The sequence below is a fragment of the Lissotriton helveticus genome, chromosome 3_1 (assembly GCF_964261635.1).
Source record: "Lissotriton helveticus chromosome 3_1, aLisHel1.1, whole genome shotgun sequence".
Taxonomy (NCBI): Eukaryota; Metazoa; Chordata; class Amphibia; order Caudata; family Salamandridae; genus Lissotriton; species Lissotriton helveticus.
The window spans coordinates 1865436756-1865459748 of NC_136061.1; the positions used below are offsets into that span (position 1 = coordinate 1865436756).

General features: G+C 47.4%; 1 protein-coding gene across 4 annotated transcripts in view; it reads left to right on the top strand.

The window, feature by feature from the left end:
• LMNTD2 (lamin tail domain containing 2) overlaps nucleotides 1-22993 on the top strand; it is a 353472-nt gene that overhangs the window by 306313 nt on the left and 24166 nt on the right. For 3 of the 4 annotated variants that reach the window (XM_078682838.1, XM_078682835.1, XM_078682836.1), the window contains exons 7-9: nucleotides 7082-7257; nucleotides 8020-8171; nucleotides 19662-19750. In XM_078682838.1, the coding sequence (XP_078538964.1) occupies nucleotides 7082-7257; nucleotides 8020-8171; nucleotides 19662-19750 (417 nt within the window). The remainder of the gene's footprint in view (nucleotides 1-7081; nucleotides 7258-8019; nucleotides 8172-19661; nucleotides 19751-22993) is intronic. The other variant, XM_078682837.1, reaches the window with a different exon arrangement.

Genomic DNA, 22993 nt, shown 5'->3' on the forward strand with positions numbered 1-22993 from the left:
CCCCGAGAGGCTGCTTGAGGGTGGTTAGGTCTTGTATAAACCGGCCACAGTAATTGATCATGCAGAGAAAACTCCTCACCTCGGTGGCAGTTGTGGGAGCTGGGGCCATTTTAATGTATTGAACCTTGTCGGGGTCTGGAGTAACCCCTGATGCAGAGAAGACATATCTGAAGAATTGTAGTTGTTGTTTCAGAAACTCGCATTTCTTGCAGTGTAGGGTGAGTCCGGATTCCTGGATTTGTTGTAAAACCAGGGTCAACCTGGCATTGTGCTCTGGGATGGTCCTGGCATGGATAAGAATATCGATTTTGGAAAAAGGGGGTGGTGATGGACAGAGTTTCTGAATGATGCAGAATACTCTTACCAAGTCAAGAGATCATGGTTTTAATCCATCACCTGTTTTTTAGCTCATTGCACCATCCCAGCTCAAAATCTGGCTATATGCAAATTAGTCTGTTCCTGTCCCAGTGCATGATGGGAACAGGGCAAACCAAACTACCAAGCCAATTCTTATACTGGGAAGGAGACAAGCTTCCGGGGAATAAGAATATCGTCACTGACGTTTATCACTCTGGGCAGGTCCATTAGCAATTCTTGTATCACGTTCTGAAACACCTCAGCTGGGCTTGACACCCCGAAGATGACAGATGTATCGCCTCAGACCTACATAGGTCAAGAATGTGGTTATATACCGGGACTCCTCATCTAACACCAGCTGATGGTAGCCGGACCGAACATCAAGCTTTGAGAACCAACATGCTCTGTCCAGCTCCCCGATAAGGTCATCGTTCGTGTGAGTGAGGGGTCGGTCTCTCTTCATGGCTGCTAAGGCAGCCTCATGTCGATGCAGATTCACACCCCTCCTGGCTGCTTCGCTTGTGAGTGACAACGATAGGGGACACCCACGGTGTGGGTCCCGTTACCTTATCAATTATCCCGTCGGCTTCTAGTTTAGCCAAGTTTTTTTTCAACCAATGGCCGTACGTGGAAGGCGATGCGCCTATGGCGTAGGGGCACAGGTTTGACCGTGGGGTCAATGTGTAAGTGTACTTCTTTCCCGTTGAGCCGCCCGATCCCCTCAACGTCAGTAGGGAATTCGGCGAGAATGTACTGGACTGTTTCATGGTGTATTCCGAAGAAGAAAGTGATGATCTCCAGGTCCTCCGCTGCTCGGCACCCCAGCAGCATGCCATGCCCTTCCTCAGCAATGTAGATTTGTGACTTGATGGACTTGGCACCATATGAGATTGTCGTTTTGAACTTTCCCCTCATGGCTAGTGGCTGATCCTGACCATACGCAAAGACTTTGATGGACAAAGAGTTCAGCGAGGGGCCTTGCTCTAAGGTCTCTTATACTTCTGAAGACATGATATTGATAGTGGCACCAGTGTCGACGACAGCCGTGATGTTGTGCTCTCTGACTTGTACTTGACATTGCGGAAGTCTGCGTGAAGCCTGAGCAGCAGCACCTATCTGGTATGCTGAATGGACTGTGTGTTCCCCCACTTCATCATCATCATCATCCATGTCTCTGTTTCCGCTTTGGGAATTAAGTTCACAGATGTTCTGGGGCATCGAGCTTTGCGAGATCGGCACACACGTTCAAAGTGATTCATCTTGCCTCATCCCGTGCACCATTTCCCACTTGCCGGACAGTCAGCCGATCCATGGGGGTCTCTGCCACAATATCTACGTTTCCTGGGGCTTGCGTTGGTCTTCCTGGGTGGTCTGGTCACCTGGCGGGGAAACACCGCGTTGACCGGTTCTACCTTCACAGGTGGTTGGAGCGCTGCTTCCATGTGGGCTGCTCGGATCCGTGATGACTCTTTTGTCCGACCTAATGTTACTATGTCAGCCAGTGGCTTTCCAGACTCCTCCAGTATCCTTTATCGGAATTTGGCAGAGGCACAAGCTTGTATTATCTGCCCCCTTATTTCGTCACCTTAATCATGTAAATGTAAATGTGGGATACTTGTAAAGCGCACTGTTACTCTACCCGAGTGTCCTGGCGCTGTAGACCGCTGGGGAACCCGTCCTGGTTTTCCCTGTGAGATGGTCCCTTTCTGGGTATCTCCAGGGTGAAACCAGGCATCCCCGGCGTCTGTGGGGGGCCGTTGTAGAGATGAGGCAAGCTTAATGCCCAGAGTTACCGAGTGTGTTCCCTGGTTAGAGTAGGCACTGAGGCGAGAATTATCGAGTCCGTTGACCCTGGTCCAAGACCCTGCCGCGTCGGGAATTGAACCCTGGTCCCGGGCCATTCTCTGCTTACAGGTCTGCTGCCTCTAACCAGTGAGCCACACCTCTCCACCATGAAATCATGAAATCCACACGTACTTGCTAGGTCTTTCAGGCGGGCATGGAGCACGTCAATGGATTAGTCTGTTTGTTGGCACGCTTGCCGAAAGATATAACGTTCTTAGTCCTGGTTTGCCATGGGCTCAAAATGCGCTGAAAGTGCAGCAATCAATGTGAGATGTGCTTTGGGGGCTGGTTCATTTAGTGATTTAGCAATAATGCAGATGTCTCTGCCTCCTAAATGCAGTAGCATTGCTCTCTTTTGGTCATTTTCTACTTTTGTTGCTTCAAAAAATAGAATTAGCTGCTCAACCCTTTCCTTCCATTTTGGTGGAGTGATCTTACACATACCAACGCATTTCTACCCCATCAGTACAATGTATCTTCCTCAAACAAATAAGTAGTTGAAAAAACTCTAGCATATCCACCTTGCGTGTTCATTCTTTGGATAACAGTGCTAGCCCAACCAGCTGCTCACTCATACCAAATGATGAACGCATTTACCGGGTTATTCTAAGAAAAACACCAGGATGAGTATCTCTGCATCCATTCTAATGGAGGGCCACGCAAACTCCGGTCGAATGGCTTCCATCACTATACCCGCACAAAGCGAATGGTGTCCCTTCCTACATGTGCTCTTCTGTAGGGTGTCTTCAAAAGGTCTAAACAGAGAGGTTAACGGGCAGCAGTACACGACTATGCATTCACTTTTTCAACGAAAACCTTAATTAAAGGCACTCAATCAATCAATCAATCAATCAATCATAACACTTGTATAGCGCGCTACTCACCCGGGAGGGTCTCAAGGCGCTTGGGGGGGGGGGGTCCGCTACTGCTCGAACAGCCAGGTCTTGAGTTGTCTCCTGAAGTCGAGGTGGTCCTGGGTCAGCCGAAGGTGGATGGGGAGGGAGTTCCATGTCTTGGCCGCCAGGTAGGAGAAGGATCTGCCTCCGGCGGTGGCTCTTCGGATGCGTGGTGCGGCGGCGAGGGCGAGGCTAGCGGATCGTAGTTGGCAGGTGGGCGTGTGGAAGGTCAGGCGGTCATTGAGGTACTTGGGGCCCAGGTTGTGGAGAGACTTGTGTGCGTGGGTGAGGAGCCTGAACGTGATCCTCTTGTTGACGGGGAGCCAGTGCAGGTTCCTCAGGTGGCCGGAGATGTGGCTGCGTCGCGGGATGACCAGGATGAGTCGGGCGGAGGCGTTCTGGATGTGTTATAGTCTTTTCTGTAGCTTGGCTGTGGTTCCGGTGTAGCGGGTGTTTCCGTAGTCCATCCGGCTAGTGACGAGGGCCTGGGTGACCGGCTTCCTGGTTTCGGTCGGGATCCATCGGAAGATCTTGCGGAGGGTGTGAAAGCATGAAGAGGAGACGGCGTTGACTTGTCTGGTCATCGAGAGGGAGGAGTCCAGGATGAAGCCTAGGATGCGTGCGTGGTCTGTTGGCTTGGGGGCGGTGCCCAGGGCTGGGGGCCACCAGGAGTTGTCCCAGGCGGTGGGTGATGGCCCAAGGATGAGGACTTCCGTCTTGTCTGAGTTCAGTTTCAAGCGGCTGTTCTTCATCCATTCGGCGACGTCTTTCATCCCTTCGTGGAGGCTGGTTCTGGCGGTGTCGGGGTCTCTGGTGAGGGAGAGGATCAGCTGGGTGTCGTCGGCGTAGGAGATGATGTTGAGGTTGTGTTGGCGTGCGATGGCTGCGAGAGGTCTCATGTAGACGTTGAAGAGGGTGGGGCTGAGTGATGATCCTTGCGGGACGCCGCAGATGACTTCGGTGGCCTCGGAACGAAACGGGGGGAGGCGGACTCTCTGTGTTCTTCCAGCGAGGAACGAGATGATCCACTTCAGCGCCTTCTCTTGGATGCCGGTGTTGCTGAGGCGTTGGACTAGGGTGCGGTGGCAGACAGTGTCGAAAGCGGCAGAGAGGTCCAGGAGGATGAGTGCCGCTGTTTCCCCGTTGTCGAGCAGGGCTCGGATGTCGTCGGTGGCTGCGATGAGGGTGGTCTCGGTGCTGTGGTTGGCTCTGAAACCGGACTGCGAGGGGTCGAGGGATCCGTTCGTCTCGAGGAAGGCGGCAAGCTGTCTGTTGGCGATCTTCTCGATGACTTTGGCAGGAAAAGGAAGGAGCGAGATGGGGCGGAAGTTCTTGAGGTCGGTGGGGTCCGCTGTTGGTTTTTTCAGTAGGGCGCTGAGCTCGGCATGCTTCCAGCTCTCCGGGAAGGTGGCGGTGTTGAAGGAGGTGTTGATGACGTCTCGGAGTTGGGGTGCGATGGTGGAGTCGGCCTTGTTGAAGACGTGATGGGGGCAGGGGTCAGTCGGAGATCCGGAGTGGATGGTGTTCATCGTGCGGGCCGTGTCTTCGGTGGTCACTGCGGTCCAGGTGCGGAGGGTGGCGGTGGGGTGCGTTGGTTCGACGGTTGGGTGCGAGGATGGTGTGCCGAAGCTGTTGTGGATGTCAGTAATCTTGCGGTGGAAGAACGAGGTGAGGGAGTCGCAGAGATCTTGTGAAGGGGTGATGTCGTTGTTGCCGGTGCTGGGGTAGGAGAACTCCTTGACGATGCTGAAGAGTTCCTTGCTGTCGTGGGCGTTGTTGTCCAGTCGATCCTTCAGAGATTTCTTCTTGGTGGTGCGGATGAGCTGGTGGTGCTTGCGGGTCGCGTGTTTGAGGGCGGTCATGTTGTCAGTGGTCCGGTCGAGGAGAAAGGCTTTCTCGAGGGTGAGTCAGGTTGTCTTGGAGTCCTTGAGTTCATCGGTGAACCAGGGGGCCTTCTTGCTTCTGGGTTTGCTGGGAGGGTTCTTCAGTGGTGCGAGGTCGTCGGCGCATGCGGTCAGCCACTGCGTGAGGTTGCGGGCTGCTTCGTTGGGGTCCGGTGTGCTGGTGGGTGGGTTCTGGCTAAGGGAGGCGGTGAGCTGGTCGGCGGTGATCTTGCTCCAACTTCTGTGAGGAACCTGTTGCGGGTGGTGGTGGGTAGTGGTTTTTCTGAAGCTGAAGTGGACGCAGCTGTGATCGGTCCAGTGGAGTCCGGTGGCGTGGCTGAAGGTGATGTACTTGCTGGAAGAGAAGACGGGGTCAAGCGTGTGGCCGGCGTAGTGGGTGGGGGTGTTGACCAGTTGCTTGAGTCCGAGGTTGGCGAGGTTGTCCAGCAGGGTGACGGTGTTGTTGTCGTTGTTGTTCTCCAGGTGGAAGTTGAGGTCCCCTAGGAGGATGTATTCGGCGGAGGGGAGGGCGTATGGGCTGATGAAGTCCGTGATGTCTTCGCTGAATTGTGCGCGTGGTCCCGGGGGTCTGTAGATGAGGGTGCCTCTGAGGGTCGTCTTTGGGTCGGTGTGAATCTGGAAGTGGAGGTGTTCGGCGGCGGTGTAGGTGTTGTCGGCGTCGGTCGTGATGCGGATGGTGTTCTTGTGGACGATGGCGATGCCTCCTCTGGTCTGGTTGATTCAGTCCTTCCTGATGATCTTGTATCCATCCGGGATGGCGATGGCGATGTCGGGGGCTGAGGAGGCGTTCATCCATGTTTCAGTGAGGAAGGCGACGTCTGGAGATGTTGTGTCGAGCAGGTTCCAGAGTTCGACGGCGTGTCTGTGGACGGAGCGGGTATTGAGCAGGATGCACTTGAGGTTGTTGCTGGAGCTTGGCTTTGCGGGCGCGGTGCATGGTCGGAGGCAGGCACCAATGATAGTGGTACTAATTTGACAATTGACTGTTAATATTCTTCTTTTTACTTCCTTAAAATGAGTACCAAAGGAAAGGTTTGAATTATTTATTTATGGATACTTACATTCACTGCAGATTTCACTCCAGGGAGTCTCTTGGCGCTGGCACCTACAGCAACCAGGAACAGTGAACAGAATGTGCAACTGGTCCCACTGGAACTAGGAGACAGCGCCCCCTTCATGAAACAGATACTACATCATCTCAGTTGGCAGTATGAGTCAGTGAAATGTGACTGCAATTGTAGCCACAAAGCATTTATACACATCATTGTGATTTGCAACTAGGAGGGGGACCCTTCTAACTCTCTCCTAATCGACGATACATAATGAGTCACAGAATCCTTGTGTGTCGCAAAGTCTTTTCCAACTCAGAAAAGGGCTTAAGTACATTGAAAGCAATCTTTTTGTTAATTGTAGGGTTTGCGGCTGCAAAAGTATTTTGTACATTAGGCCCCAAATACATAAATGCTTACTATTTTTACATTTACCTTTATATTCTTTATGTCATAACTTTAGTATGTGCACAAATGGCAAACCAGAAATGGCTTAGCATTGACCAACTTATTTTTGAAAGTGGGGTATTGAAGGCGTTCGCCTACAGTAGTTACATTACTAGTTTCCCTTTGTTTCTCTTACATATATATTGTGTAACAGGCTACATTACTCTTCACTTCCCGGTGTAATCTGTTATGATATATATATATATACACATATATATATATATATATATATATATATATATATATATATATATATATATATATATATATATATATGTGTGTATTTTTGACATTGACTTGAACAATCTTTCACATACTCACATTGGGTTGCCATAAAGGCCAGCACTATAGCGGGAGATTTTCTGTGAAATAAGTTATTACTTCCTAATCTTTGATTAGCTTCCATTTGGAATAATATTTGCATACAGAGCAGACAGTTTGATATGCCCACACAGATCCCTTCAAGGACATCAGAGGTATTTGCAAAGAAGGTTAGTTGTGAATATGCGTTTGCTTGCCTTCATCTACAGTGGGCCACTGTTGGCCAGAAGCACGCTCATTGTTATCGTCTTTCTTCTTTCAGCCCATTGACTGGTTCCGAGCACCTCACAGAGCCTCTCCTGTGTTGCATCATAAGGTGAATGTTTCAGAGCACCCCCAAACCCAGCAACAGGAGCCAACACATGCTGGAGAACCGGTCACCCAAAGGCCAACAGAAGTGGTCACAAAAAAAAATCTGGCAATGTCCCCACCACTGAGGTAAATGTCTCCTTACTATCAGGAATATTTTCCAGCTGTAAACAAGAACAATTTGGGGAAACAACATGACCATAGAGCTCAGCTGGTAATACTACCTTCCTTTCACTGTCCCACTGGCGTGAAGATTTCGATCAATGACCCACCTCAGCTCCTTCTGAAGGTCCTAATGTTCTTCACCTGCAAACACCTGGCAGCTTAGCTGGGCTCTAGCAATGGTGTGGTGGCAATATTCCTTTGTGAACAATATGTATATGTCTCCTTCGCTCACTGGTACCTCTGGGAAAGGAGTGTGCAGCGTGGGCACCAAGGAGGTTTGCAGGGTAGAGTCTATGAACCTACAGAGAGCGAAAAGTCCATTGTGTCTCCAAATACTGTCTCCCACCCTTCCGCCAAGGAGTCAGGTAGGAATGAGCAGCGCGGAGGGCCTTGATAGTGCTGGTGCAGGGCGTGTGCTTGAAAATGGTCTCGGTCTTTAACAGAGAGGTCACGTCCTCCACCACTGCGCTGATGTGAAATCTCACAAACTATCTAATGACATGAAGATTAAATTAGCTTGTTCGTATTCGCTGACACTTTTTCTGTTGATGAGACCCTGGGTCTCTGGTAAAGTGGGAAAGATGCAATTAAGTAAGAACTATAATTGAGATGTTAAGGCTCTGCAGTCCATACCTTATTCACTAGACCAATGACCAATGGCATGGGTGTTTCTACGGATGTACAATTTATGTGTACCTTTTGTCCTGTCCCCACTCTTTGGAACAGAGCACGCCCTCCTTCAGCACCACCATCCCTCCGGAGAAGTGCGTGGAATCCTACAGCCAGCGAGAAGAGAAATCCCAGGATCTACTCCCGGAGCACAGCGCGAGGGTGCAGCTGGGACTGCTTCCTACCAGAAAACCTCAGCACTGCTACAGGTACCCATTTATGCTTCAAGCTTTGCTGAATATGCTGATATTTTCGTGGACATTATAGGTATGGGGTTAACCCAATGCAGTCTGCAGACCTGGGTATAAAGCGATATAGGATTACAATGGTCCTCAAACCAATTATTTTTGTAACAATTAATTTTTCACTTATTTCTTTGAGCTTGAATTAAATCTGTGCTGCTCAGGAACCAGTATTTCCATAAGGGAAAATAGAAAGAATGTGTAGCCACACAATCGTTTATGAAAAAACATAGTCCATTTATTCTTAAATCATAAATCCAGACAAAACATCGTCATTGAAGTCAAAACATCATTATTAAAAGTAGCTGGTTGCTCCCAAAGCGGAACGTGCAGGAAAAGAATAGTGCTCAGTGGAGAGATCGTGAAGTAGGGGAATAATCCCTAGAGATTGTGAAAAGGAAAACAGTAAAAAAGGGGTTTGTACGAGATTGATTCAATGTCTCAATCTTACGAATCTGACCCATCCATAGTTTACATGGTCTATTTCACAATTTTTTACACAGATTTAATTATTTGCATGTTATGATATGGAGTAACATGTGGCTCCTGATCTGCAGTTGTATGGTCGTTGACGTTTCGACTCGACTTGTGGCTCAAAGGGTAGTGGGACCTTGGCCTGCGAGTCTTCCTCAGGAAGGTAAAAACGGAGGCAACCAACATGTGGTCTGAAAACCTCATCCGCATCGGAAGTCAGCGGGGGTAGTATGCCCAGTACGTCTATTTACAGGATGCCAGTTGGTCAATCCGTGTAGCCTGATTCTCTGGATATGAACTGGTTTTCTCCAGCGCGGCAGCAGAGCGGTCTCGCGGTAGCATCCTGTAAATAAACGTACTGGGCGAATGGGCAGTGAAAGGCCCACGCCATACTACCCACGGACCCACATGTTACTCCATATCATAACGTGCAAATGATACAATCTGTGATTGTTAAAAAATTGTGAAACAGACCATTTAAAATATGGATGGCTTGAAGCACCGTTCAGAGGCAAGTGTAAAACCTAAAAATTTAAAGTGCTACAAACTCCAGGATTTCTGAAAAATTGAATATCACACGAGTTAACCAACATAAATATCTTGAGATCTAACCTGCAGTCATTCCCACACCAGCCAAACAAACATAAAACGGATGCAGTCAGTTGTTCTATTTACTATGACTGAAGGACAAGACCAGACTGGCAGTACAGAGCATCTGGTGTTTCTCCAGGAGGCTGGACGGATCCGACTGGATTGCTCCTGGCGGCTGGCTATGGTCCTAGGGGTTGGTTCATCGCTTAGTTGGGGGGTCACTGTGTTTTGCAAATTGTTATGGGTTTAAAAGCACCTGTTGCAGAGTTCCTTTAATATCCAACAGTTTTCAGGCAACAATACAAATGTCACAATAACTGGTGATTAATGTTTTGGCTGGAGAGTGATCAGAGTTTTGTCTAGAGGTAGTTTTGACTCACCTAAACCCCTGCAGAGTGTTAACAACCCTGATGCAAAAAAAGTACCATGCAGATCACAGATTTGTACTGAATGTGGATAGCTCAGTGGGGTACTGCTTTTCATAGAGACCCTTTTCTTACTTGCAGTTCATAAGTTCCAATCGTAATATAGCACAGTGAGCTATGAACTGCTAAAAAGCTGCATGCAAACTGCATGATACAGGTTATAAAGTTATGCTTTTTTCAGGTTTTTCATGATCCTAATGTTGCTAAAGGTTTTTTTGTTAGTAAAGCCAACCCTAACCACTGTATTACATTCTGAATCCTGAGTTCGTGCTTCTCCAGACCAAGCACTCTCAAAAAACAACTATCAGTATGGATGACATGTGAATCCTACACGTGTAGTCCCCTTTGTCTTCTGTAACATTTTCTATACACTGAATTACACATGTATGATTCATTGTCTCTGTATGTGAATGTGATGTATAGTGCTCCGACATCCTACACTGGTAGGAGAGGCGCTATAAAACAAATGAAACAAGCAGATGAAAATTGCAACCTAACAAGGTTATACTTATGATGAAAGATTTGAAGCACCTGCGGTGCTGCTTTTCCTAAAGAGCACTGAAAAATAAATAGAAGTATTCCTCATAAAAGAGGACACGGAAGAGGGAAAACAATGCAAAATTGATACTAGCTTTTGGTGTATCCCATTGGGGGCTGAACGATGTCTGGAGGATACAACACGGAGAGGTGTGAGAATACTTCTTCTATTCCCCCATGCACCAGGTTCACACCCGCTTAGATGCCTTTTGGGGGTCCCGCAACCTTAGTGACTCCATCACACATACAGAATATCTGGGGCGCACATTGTCTGATCATAGTCCATTGTTGTTGACGTTCCACCCACATGGGGACAGACCCCCAATACCAACATGGGGCCTCACTCCAGAGTCCCTTGAGGATGCTCCATTTGCTGATGCTCTGCAATCCTTAATCTGTGACTACTTTGTTGATAAGGAGTGCTCGGCCTCAACTGCTTTGATAGAGTGGGAAGCGTTTAAGGTGGTGGTGAGGGGACATTGCATGGCATGAGGCAAACTGTGGGTTGCGTAGGGAACTGCATCTCAAATTGCTAGAACAGGTTGGGGAAATACGGGAGTTGGATAATCTCCAGGGACGCGACGCACAGGCCCGTGCCCACCTTTTGGATAAACGCGAGCCATACTCCTCTATATTGGAACGGCTTAAGTCCCATGATTACAAGTCTTATATGGATGGGGTACTAGGAGAGGAGGAACGGGCTGATCGCTTGCTGTCCTGGCTGGTCCGGCCCGAGACACAGGGATCCCCGATTATCCGCATAAGGAGGATCCATGGTGTGACCCTGCATGACTGAAGTGATATCAATACTTTGTTTAGGGATTACTATAAAGCCCTATGTGCTGCCCCTCTCGGGGCCCTCCAGTACAGCTGTTGAGGCTTTTTTAGAGCTGCTCGGTCTTCGTACACTAGACGAGGAAGCGAGCGCAGACTTAGGTGAGCCGGTGAGCCTGGAGGAAGTGCAGGGTGCTATCTCCGCTATGGCTAATGGGAAAACTCGCGGCCCAGATGGCTTGCCGGGGGAATTCTATAAGAAATATGGGAGTGAGTTGGTGCCAAGGCTGGTGACACTGTATGCGAAGACTCTTCAAGCGGGTTGCCTGCCGGATACTATGTGCGATGCGTTGGTGGTCCAGCTTCCTAAGACGCGTCCCTGGACACGGAAGTGACAGACTTTAGGCCCCTCTCCATGCTCAATACTGATTTCAAGATCCTTAGCAAAGTGCTGGCATTTTGTCTGCTGTTCACCCGGACCAAAATGGATTTATTCCCTCCCGCAATGCCTCGTACAACCTCTGTCGATTGTACTCAGTACTTTATCACCCTGAAGCGCCCAGCTCTTCAACAGGCTGCTATTTTATCAATTGACCTAGAAAAGGCCTTTGATACTGTAGGATGGGACTATCTGTTGGCGGTTATGAAGCGTTTTGGTATGGGGATGACTGGGTGGCTTGGGTGCTATTGTTGTATTCGTTCCCCATGGCCAGGGTCAGGATGGGTAAAACTATTTCCTCCCAATACCATGTGGCGCGAGGCACCCGTCAGGGCTGCCCTTTGTCGCCACTCTTATTTGCCTTGGCAATAGAACCTCTGGCTGTGTCGGTGTGGCGGGGAGGAGAGGTCATGGTGTTGACCTTAGGGGGAAGGACACATATTATCATCCTTTACGTCGATGATTTATTAGTGTATCTCTGTGATGCTGCTAGCGGGACAGACATGGCTCTGTGACACTTGAAGATGTTTGGGGACCTGTCAGGATTACGAGTCAATAAACACAAGACATATCTCTTCTGCGTGGCTGGACCTGTAGTGCACCCACTGGAGGTGCCTGCGGACATAAATTTGGCGTTGGAAACCTTCCGATATCTGGGCATTCAGATCTTCCATTCCTTGGAGGATCTGAGAGAAGGGAATTTGGGGAAAGCACTGAGATCTCTCAGATCTAGTGTCCAGTTTTGGGGCACATTGCGCCTCCCCATCATGGCCAGGATATCCTATATAAAAATGATTATGCTCAATCAGGTGTTGTATTATTTTGCCAATATGCCAGTGCTTTTGCCCACGGCTTGGTTTTGTACCTTGGACTCCCTACTGAGAGACCATGGTATGGGGGCAGGCGTAGAGTGTCACTTACGATATTAAAACGCCCTATAGATGCGGAAGGTTTGGGAGTTCCTGACTTCGAGCTGTATCAGCTTGCGGCCCAGATGCAGTGGCTGGCCCAATGGCTGGAGGGTGTAATTGTAGACGGAACCTGGCCAGAAACCCAGTCTCTTGTTGGCAAAACTCCTACTGCACATGACAAAAGTTCCCTACATATCTGCATTGCAGACCACAGCGTTGCAATGCTGGAGGCGTAGCATCAAGAGGATACCTGACACTCCAAAATACTCCCCAGAGCTGCCCCTAGTGGGACTACCCCAAGGCGAACCACAGCAGGCTATGACGGCAGAGTAATTGGCCTCTTGGGGCATGGGCCCCAAAACCACGGGGGACTGTTACCAAGAGAAGATTTTGCTTCCCTTTGCAGAGTGCGTGTGGATTGCCTGCGGGCCAATTCTTAGTATATGAGACACTGCAGAGGACGTTTGCTCAGTTATGGCGCCGGAATAGGGAGGAACCAGAAACGCATGCTGTGCTGCATTCCTTTATTACCCTGGGCACAGCGAGACACCAAATTAAATGGTTCGATGCGTCCTTGCGCGAGGGCTTGATAATCCCCTTGACTCGGCTGCATGAGAAATGGGAAAGTCATTTGGAGAGGGACCTCAGAGATGCAGAATGGGGCAGGATCATGGCGTCCCCTAAGAAAGTAGCAAGGAGCACACGGTTGAAGTATATACAATTCAATTATGTGTACATGACGTGGTTAACTCCGCACCAGATTTTTGTAATTTTGGGGGGAGAACGAAGGCGTTGCCCGAGATGTAACTGAGAGGATGCAGATTTCCTTCATATGACCTGGGGATGTGGGGTCATACAGGCATTTTAGCATGTAGTACTCCCGCCGCTCAATGCTGTATTAGACCGTGCTCTTCCTTGCACTGTGGCTGTCTGTCTGCTGGGACTCTTTCCTAGGCCACCCAAACGTAAAGCTGGAAATAAGTTCATAGATCTGGCCCTGGCGTTGGCGAGACGGCATATAGCAATCACATGAAAAGCACCTGCGGGACCGCAGGCCACTGTGTGGCGGAGGGAGTTAATGACATGGGCTGGGGCAGAAGAGAGAGCGCTGCGTAGGGAAGAGTTGAGAGGGCTGCGACTGCGTCGGATAGCAGACCAATGGAGGGACATATTACATGCCTGGGACTACAGGGACCGGACTCCCCAGACGCCACAAGGGTAGAAAGGGACACCTCCTTGGAGTCCGGAGAGAATGACTGATTGGAATGGATTCTTCCCCCCCTTCTCCCCCTCCACCTTTCTTTCTTTCTTCCCCCCTCATCAGGGGGCCTGGGTTTAATCAGCGGGAATGACTGTTGGGACCATTCTCCCCCCACCTGCCCCCCTCTTCCCCTTTCCCCTCCCTACCTGGCCACTAACTGAGACTTACAACGACACGCTATGTATGTATAGTGCCCTACTGGACACTGACAGGCAGCTAACATACCAGTTTTTAATTCCCCGTTTGGCGTGTTTATTTTTATGACTACATGGTCTTGAAGTGGAGGAGACTCCGCATACCCCGACATAAACATATTGCATACTTCCGCGAATGTACGCTTATATGGGACCAGGGAGGCAAAGGAGCAGACACCTGAAGTTAGGGTCCTAAAATGTCCAAATGGGGTACCCCTTGCTGTTGGTATAGATACCTACTGGACCAGTCAAAAGTTGATGTGAAAAAATCCAGAGCACTCGGCTACTGTACTGACCTTTGTAATAATTCTTCTCCAAGGTCGATTGTATCATGCATGTTGTGGACACTATTATGGAGAAAATACTAATAATGTATGTGGATTAATGTATGATGAAATGTTAATAAAAACATGTTTTTAAAAAAAACTTGACGTGATGCCATTGGCACCGTTCTTTCAAAGTATCCATGCTACGGTACTTTCTGCATTTGTGATGTCACGTTCAAACTATTATATTATCAATGGGAATTAGCCTCAAAGGGCTTAGGGATAGTGTGTTTGTACGGAAGAAAGAAATATTATTTATTTTGAAAGCCCTCGCCCACCAACCTAGTTGGTGGCACCAAATGTGTCCCGGGTGTGCTTCAACGCCCGTTTACAGCGGAGCTGGTTTCGTGGTGAAGAGTGTGCCGTGATAGCGTGTGAGTGTGAATTAAAAACTGTCCTCGGGTACCGTGTCCACTATTTTAGCATTATGGTTACTACACGGACACAGCGGCATTTAAACACATGCAATACATGTGCATTCTGGGATGCTAATTTCCATTCATTATGTGTTTGTTTGTATTATTTTATGTCCTTACTTTTTACAGGTACAAAGCACAGAGGGAAGCACCCTCTAACCCATATTGCACCTTAGCGAGTGCAACACATAGCTGGTCACTTGCACTCATTCCTGACCATGCCTTTTTATAAATCACTTCACAAGCACTTCACACATTCATAGGTCCTGAAGAAAGCCAGCTCATTACCAAGGCCTGGCTGAAACATGTTGACCACACAGGATGTGGGAGACCATTGATAACTCCACAACACATCCATTGCCTTGTTTTTAACACTGCCAAGGTACCGCTAATAAAATTACCTTGTATAGGAATTGGGACCCGAGGACAGTTTTTAATTCACACTCACGCGTATCATGGCACACTCATTCACCACGAACCCAGCTCAGCTGTAAACAGGCGTTGAAGCACACCCGGGACACATTCAGTGCCACCGGGTGGAGCCCGATGCTGAAGCATGCCACCAACTAGGTTGGTGGGTGAGGGCTTTCAAAAGAAATAATATTTCTTTCTTCCGTGTAAACACACGATCCCTATGCCCTTTGAGGCTAGTTCCCATTGATAATACATATATTTCAAGGGAAGTGAACTAGCCCTGTTGTTCCTCCCTCTCCCATTGATACCTAATAAAAACGTTTAAACTATTATAATGTTTTCTAGTTAGGTCTCTAAACTCCACCTTCTCCATGCTGCATTTATGTTCTCAGTTGTGTGTAGAGTAAACTCGACCCAAAGTATTGGAGTCTTTCCCTTAGTGCCAGTCACATTACACAAGGTCACATTCATTTTTTAGACACAGGGATATTAAGGGATTGGGCCAGCATTACAGAATGTTGAGCCAACACCAAATCTCAAACCTGGTTCACACGTTGGCAGCTCTGGCCGTGCCTAACAAAACATCCTCTCCCCCATTTACTTCTTCAGAAATTTGCAATTAGGAAGCCAAAAGGTCTGAAGAAATATTACCAGATATCCACTGCTAGGGGATAGTTTCACAAACATCTAAAAGGAGCATTTTAAATTCCTTTGCATCATGCTTGAGCTCTACATTATGGTCAACCATTCTTGCCTTATGGACAGATTTTGCAGGCATTTTGACTCCACGTAAACAGAATTTCGTTTGGGAGCTCTTTTTCCTTTTCTCAGTTTAGATTCCCTTATGTTCAGTTCCAACTTATTAACCTTGCACTTTCCTAACATCCAGTTGTTTCTCTAGCGCTGTCCTGGTTTTTTGGGTCTCGCTGGCAATGCATCCGCAAGTGGATGCATGTGTCCAGCTGGAGACGTATAGCGATCAGTCTGGGGGGAAGGAGGACAAGAGGGTGTACGAGCTTGGATTCGTGTGCGCGAACGCGCATGTCGCGTCCCGCGCCGTACACATGCGCGCGCAGACACACTCGCTCACACACCCCCCTCCCCCACAGTCACACACACGCACTCCAAGACACATACACACACACACACACACGCACGCACACACACACATACACAGCCCGCACGCGCGCGCGCGCGCACACACACATGCGCTGCGCTGCCCCCCCCAGCAACCCACTCACCGGCTTCCTTCGTGCGGCGGCTCTCAGCTGCAGGGCCCGGCAGCAGGACTCTTCTTCCCTCCTTCGGCACCGGGGCGCAGGGTAGGCTCCTGCCTGCTCCGGTGCGTGCTCCAACTCGCGACTCTTCCGTGGGAGGCGGGGTAGGCTCCCGCCCTCCTACTTCCTGTTTCCGGTTGTCGCGCCGGCCTGCCTGACTTCCTGGTCGCAGGCCGGCAGAGTAACGAGAATGTTTGATTTGCGGTATTTATTTATTTAGTTATTTATGCATTTTTATATAGCGCGGACTTTACCCGAAGGCGGTATTTATTTATTTATGTATTTATGCATTTTTATATAGCGCGGACTTTACCCGAAGGCGGTATTTATTTATTTATGTATTTATGCATTTTTATATAGCGCGGACTTTACCCGAAGGCATCAGAGCGCTTCACATTAGGAACAGAAATGAAACATAATGAGAAACATTACAAAAGAACAGGTTGCAAAAACATACGGTACTTACATAAGGTAATAGTGACAATTGTGAGCAAACAAAATACATGAGGTAGTAAAAACTATAAGCAACCAAAAATACATGAGGTAGTAAAGGTAATAGTGACAATCGTGAGCAAACAAAATACTTGAGTAAAAATTGTGAGCAACCAAAATACATGAGGTAGTCAAAAGTGCACAAGAGGAAATGAAAGTGACAAGTGTGCAGTTATAAGAGAAAACAGAGTATAATTAGAGGTACAGTCCTGCAATAAGTGCTAGACACTCAGGCTCAGGAACAAGCGTTACATGGGCAAGGTGGCACTTGTGCAAGTATCAAAGGCAAAGACATGTGAGAGGTAGCAGCCATGTGTTGCAAGGGCAGAGTGGTGTGTGCATGTTACAAAAGGGCACCGAACACCAGTACATGGAAAATACTGCAAAAAGGCAGACCTTCCAATCACAGGCATACACTGGGAAGGCACTTCCATGGTCATGGAAAGTAGAAATTATCAGTAGTGGGAAGTCTTCCTCACAAATAGCAAGAGGACGTGAATTACTTTTGGAGGTGTCTCTGGAGGAGGAGGAGAACTTTGAGGTCCCTTTTGAAGGCCTGGGAGGAGGCGGTGGTCCGGAGCTTTTTTTTGTCCTCTCGCGGTTTGTAAATACAAAACATATTGCATTACAAATGCTATAGGTATCACATTTGCGAAAGTTATAACTGTTGGCATTGTAAATGACAAAGTTATTAATTTAGCTATTTAAAAAAAAAGAAACATAAATAAAAACTTTGCCATTTACAATACCAATAGCTCAAACTTTCCTAATGCGAGACCTATTGCATTGCAAATGCTTGTTTCTGCTTTAGGCTGACTCATTCACCAATAGCTCGAGATGAACAGAGAACGCCGATGTTGGAGAAGCCATGCATAACTGCCTCCTTGACGGCATGATTTATGTAACTAACATATAGACTTCTTAAGGTTGGGGGGGGGGGTAATAGGAACCTCACTTTAACCCTCCAGTGGACCGAAATCTCCTGGAAATATCCTAATTCAGGCCAAGCCTCAGCTGGGGAGACATTGTTGCTTAGATGGTTTTGATTCTCGCTACTAACATCAACCCACTCTTTTCACTCTAGGTTCAAAGTGTAATTAAGTTGGCTGAATCAAATGCTTTGGCGAAATTAAGGAATAGCAAGAAAATGTTGTGCTTCATTTGCTCACAGTGTTTCGACTTTATCAGTAGTGGTTTTATCTGAATCCTCACTGCCTCCTGTTCACGTATGCTTTGAACTCCTTGAGACATAGCTATGGGACAAACTAGTGTAGAATACTGGCCTGTATGGCTCAGGTTAGGAGAAAGAATCCTTTTTGTAAATGACAGTAACGTGCTGGAGCGCCACTTGAAAAGTTCTGGAAGTATCATATTTGGGCCTGGCACTTTGCCTTTACTCAACTTTATGGTCTTGATTCACTCTAGGGGTTTCTCAGCTCTCATGGGCCTGTGGGCGTGCTTACTTACTGTCGGAATAAATGTTGCACCCTGGTGACTGTGTTCGTTTCCATGCGGGTGTTGTCAGACTTTGATGAATGGTCCAAACGGTTAAATATTGCTCTAAAGATATGCATCCCTTTCTCCTCTCTGATCTTTGCTTCAATACGCATGTTTTGTTACCAGTTCCCTGGGCAGTTAAGTTCAATTCTCCTCAGCTGCCAAGGTACCCTACCATTTCTGTTTGGATGGATTATTTTTTCTTTTTCATGTGCGTATTGCTAATTTTCACCACCATGTGCAGGTGGATTCCTAATGATAGTAGTAGTTGCTCCTTTTCTTGTATCTACTTTTGGACCACATTACTGTGGTTTTGGTCCTAATCGCCATATTGATTAGTTCATCTGAAAATCCATCGCCCCGGGACTTTTCAGGAGAAGCACTTGGGGGCATATTTACAAGCTCCCATTGCCACCAAAATGTCACTTTTTCTGACGTTGTGGTGGCGTACAGCCTTCGCCTTATTTACAAGGCAGCATTAAGGCACTTAACGTGGCTTAACGCTGCCTTGTAAATAAGGCACGCTTTCACGCTATACTTAGTGTGAAAGGTGCGGGCAATGGGTTTTGTAGTGGGTGTTCAACCGCAACACCCATTGATTTTGACGCTGCCCCATATTTACAAGGGTGGTATAAATATGAGGAAGCACAAAAATTAAGACCAGGGAAAACCTGGTCTTACCCCGGTGTAACAAGGAGAATTGTTTAATTTCTTCAAGTTTTTGCTGTTTACATGTGTGCTGCATTGTGCCCCACACATAGAAACAGCAAAAGGCCATTGATTGTTATATGCAGGAAGGGACACCTTCCTGCACATAAACAATCATTAAAAAAAAAAGACTGCTGGGGGTAAAAGGGTGAATGGATGACGGGTAAGTGCATGGATGGATGGGTCAATGGACGGATGGATGGGTCAAAGGATGGAGGGATGAGAGAAAGGATGGCACTAAATTAAAGAGTGACTGGATGAATGGATGGATGGATGAAATAAGGGTGGATAAGTGAAAGGATGGATGACTGAATGAAAGGGTGGATGGATGGATTAATAGATTTGAGGATGGGTTTGGATATGGATGGACGGTTGAGTGGATGAACGGAATGGTGACAGATTGATGGATGACAATGTAAACATGAAATGGTGAATATCAGCAGGTGAGTGGAAGGATGAAAGGATAAAGGGGTAGATGCTTGAATGGAAGAGCCAAGCAAGCTCTTCTGAGGAGGGTCACAGTGACTTGCTTTGCTTGCTTGGTGCCATAAGAGCTTTGGTTCAAACCGGGGGGTATTTACATTTTCTGGCTACTCCCTATACTCTTTTGATGTATACAGTTGAACATGTGTGCCTATTGGGTAAAAGGTGCAAGAAATGGATAAAGAGGAAGAGTCTATAAAATCACTGATAACAAGGAACTCCTTATGTCTCTGTTTAGGGGTACCGTCTACGGCATACTCTCTTTCCTCCATGGATGGCCTTTCAGCTTCGAGTTCAGACCTCCCCAGTTCATTCGATCAGACCATGGTAAGACGTCAGCTCGCACATTTGAAGATGGTAGGCTATGTATGCCATGATAGAGCACACACCTGTCCTTCCTTTTCTACCTGGGGCAGAAGAACTCATGGTTCTGCCCAAAATATTCAGAATAACCCCACTATTGGGTGGTTGAGGGAATACATACCAGCTGGTCCCATTTCTCTCTCATATATTCAAGAATAAACCAAACTAACGAGGACCACAGGGAATGACAGCTGATTAAATTATTCAAAATGATGATACCTGGGGACCTCAAAAGCATTTTAGCAAGTCATAAAGAGCTTTTTTGGGTTGTTTTCCATACAACGTAGTAGCAAGTGCAGATCAAGAAACTCTGGGGCATATTATCAAGCAGGGCATTAAAAATTATCGCCATTTTTGCGGCAGAAAACTGCCGCTAAAGTGGCGATAATGGGCTTGATAATATGGCCTTGTGAATTCCAATAGAAACCCATGTTCTGGTGTGACCATGGGCTTCTATTGGAATTCTCCAGGGCCTATTATCAAACCCATTATCTTTTCTGCCGCTAAAACTGCGATAATTTTACCGCCCTGCTTGATAATATGCCCCATTGGGTTTAGTCTTGAAGCGGTGATAGGTCGAGTGGCTAATGCCTAAAATGAATAAAACATGAGAACTGATGGTATGCTCTAAACAAAGCGGGAGACTGTAAATGACCTACGTAACTGTGGCAACACTTGGCTTAAGTATGAACCCACCAAGCTAACCATTGGGGCGTGTGTGTCACATGGGCTCCTAAGATAGCAGCACGCTCCTAATGTGGCCTTTGCTGTATGAGATCAGAATGCAACCCCTACAGGGAAGCATTCCCTTCTGCAGGGGCATGTACAACCCAGGAAGCCATGTCTTTACATTTTAGAATGGACGCTGTATGGGTGTCGAGCCACCTCTGTCCATTTATGAAAAATGTAAAGCAGATACAACTGTGATTTGGGAAATGTAATGTTTTCTTGTAGTTAGTTGTTCTGACATTCACGTATGTGAAAGGCTCAAATGTAATTAATTAATTAAGGTACACCTAGGCATGCTTTTAAACGTGAAAGATCATGATGATGATAACATGGATATTTGTAATGTGTTCCTAACGTTTCTTCGTAAGTTATTGTGAAGTCAGAAACAGTGCAACAGCCTTCTTAACAATATCTGCTTTATACTTGGTCTACAAGCCTTCAAGCTATGAAACTGGAAGTGGAATCAGAGGGGACTAGTTAGTGCAGCCTGTAGATGTATTAACAACAGCGAAAGTCAAAGTAAAATGTTGTATTTTTTACTTTTCATAAATATAAAGGTACACTTTGACTAGGAGCATTTGTTGTAACATAAGCATGAAAGAATGCACAGCTGGCAAGTGTTCACATAGCTTAGGTGTGAAATTGTAATTGTTTTAGCGTACTTATGTGTGACAAGCCATTACAAAATGTATGACAATTTGAGTGAGTCTATATCACGAGTAAAATCAAGCAGTGAAATGCCCCCCTTTTTGCGCAGGGACACGCTCTAGGGAAATGTCCTTCAAACAAACAGCTGCCGTACCTCACTCCTGCTAAGGATGGTCACTGACCTGTTTACCCTCTACTACAACCTACATTAACCTTTAAGACACAGTCTCCTCACCAGAAGCCCTGAATAGGCTTCTACATGTAGTTGATTTACAGAGTTCTTTCTGTAAACTATAGCACTTTACACCCAATGGTTAAAATGGTCTTGAAAAAAATAATCACACAAACAGCCAACCGAACGCAGGGAAGAAAAGTGAAATGTGGCTCTCGCTGGACAACTACCTGTCCTCACACAAGCCACCTTGAACGCCAGAGAGATAACAAGGAATAAGGCCCCCAAGAAAGACGAGACACCAATGAATAGACTACTAAGATCGCCTACTTTGTTAACTAGCCGAGCCTCTCTACTCTCTACTCTCTCTACTCTTTCTCTATACCTCTCTCTCTCTCTACGCCACCGGGGGAACGGAAGGACAATTGGACAGTTTCAGCAACGGGGAAGGGGGAATGCCAAGAGGAACTGATGAAGTAACAAGAATAAAAGGGACAAACGGATGCTGCAAATCACTACCCCCCCACCCCCGGGGGCCCCCTTTTCCTTGTCCTCAGTCATCTCCCATGTATATCATGTATATCCTCTGCACCATGTAAATATAATTTTTTAATAAAAATCTACTGAAATAAAAAAAAACAGTGAAAAAAAAATAAAAATAAAAATAATCACTATCCTATGTTCAGTCCTCTGCTGCCACCAATGTGCCACAGATAGGTACTGCATTATTGTGATAACACAAGCAAGCTTTTTTTTTTCACTTAATTTAGTGTCAGCCGTCAACTTCACCTCTTCAGACATTTTTGTGAATATGAGCTTTGTTGACTAGCTTGAGGCAAGCCTTACCAGGATTTTCACTGCACCGTGGCCGGACCCTTTGGTTTGCTGTTTGGTTTCCCCCCGCCGCCGCCGCTGTTAGACGCCGCCGAGCGGGGGAAACTACATTTCCCCTAAGCCCTGAGGACCACGCCCACTCCATCACGCGCCCAGTGGGGCACAAAAGACCGCGAGTACTCCCACGTCGCAGGATGCGCGCGGGCATCGCCGGGAGAAGCCCGGGACAAGGGCGGGACCGTTCGTGGCCGGAGTTGGCCGGGCTGGGCCCCCCCTTCAGGTCCCGTGGTAAGGGTTTTTTTCTTGGACTTTCTCGGACATTGTTTCACAGAAGTAAGATCTACCCCTCGCTTGGCTTTCCTAAGACTGGTCGACCTTGTTGATATACGCTATAGTGTAACTCCCTAGTGCAACTGTTTCAATTTTTGGAGTTTTGCATTTGCTTATTTTTTATTGCTCCTTTTTAAACGCACCAACCAGGGGAAAAACAGCTTTTAGTAATGCCTGCAAAAAAGCCAGGGGTTCCCAAGCCTACGTTACCTACTTTGACGGCCATCGACCGTATGCTCCCGAAAACCATTGGGGTGGTAGCTAATGCCATTGAGCAACTTCCTGTTAGATCCCTCCTGCCTTTTCCACCAACTAACATATCCACGACTACCATTAATTCACAGGACTCACTTTTGGTCCCATCCTTTGTATCTCTCCCAGGCATTCACTACGTTCCAAGCACCCATAGCAGTTCCCCTATTAGAGGCAATGTATCCCTAGAGTTCCCTCCCCCCACAACCAGATTATCTCTGACCCCCACTTTCTTTGCCAAT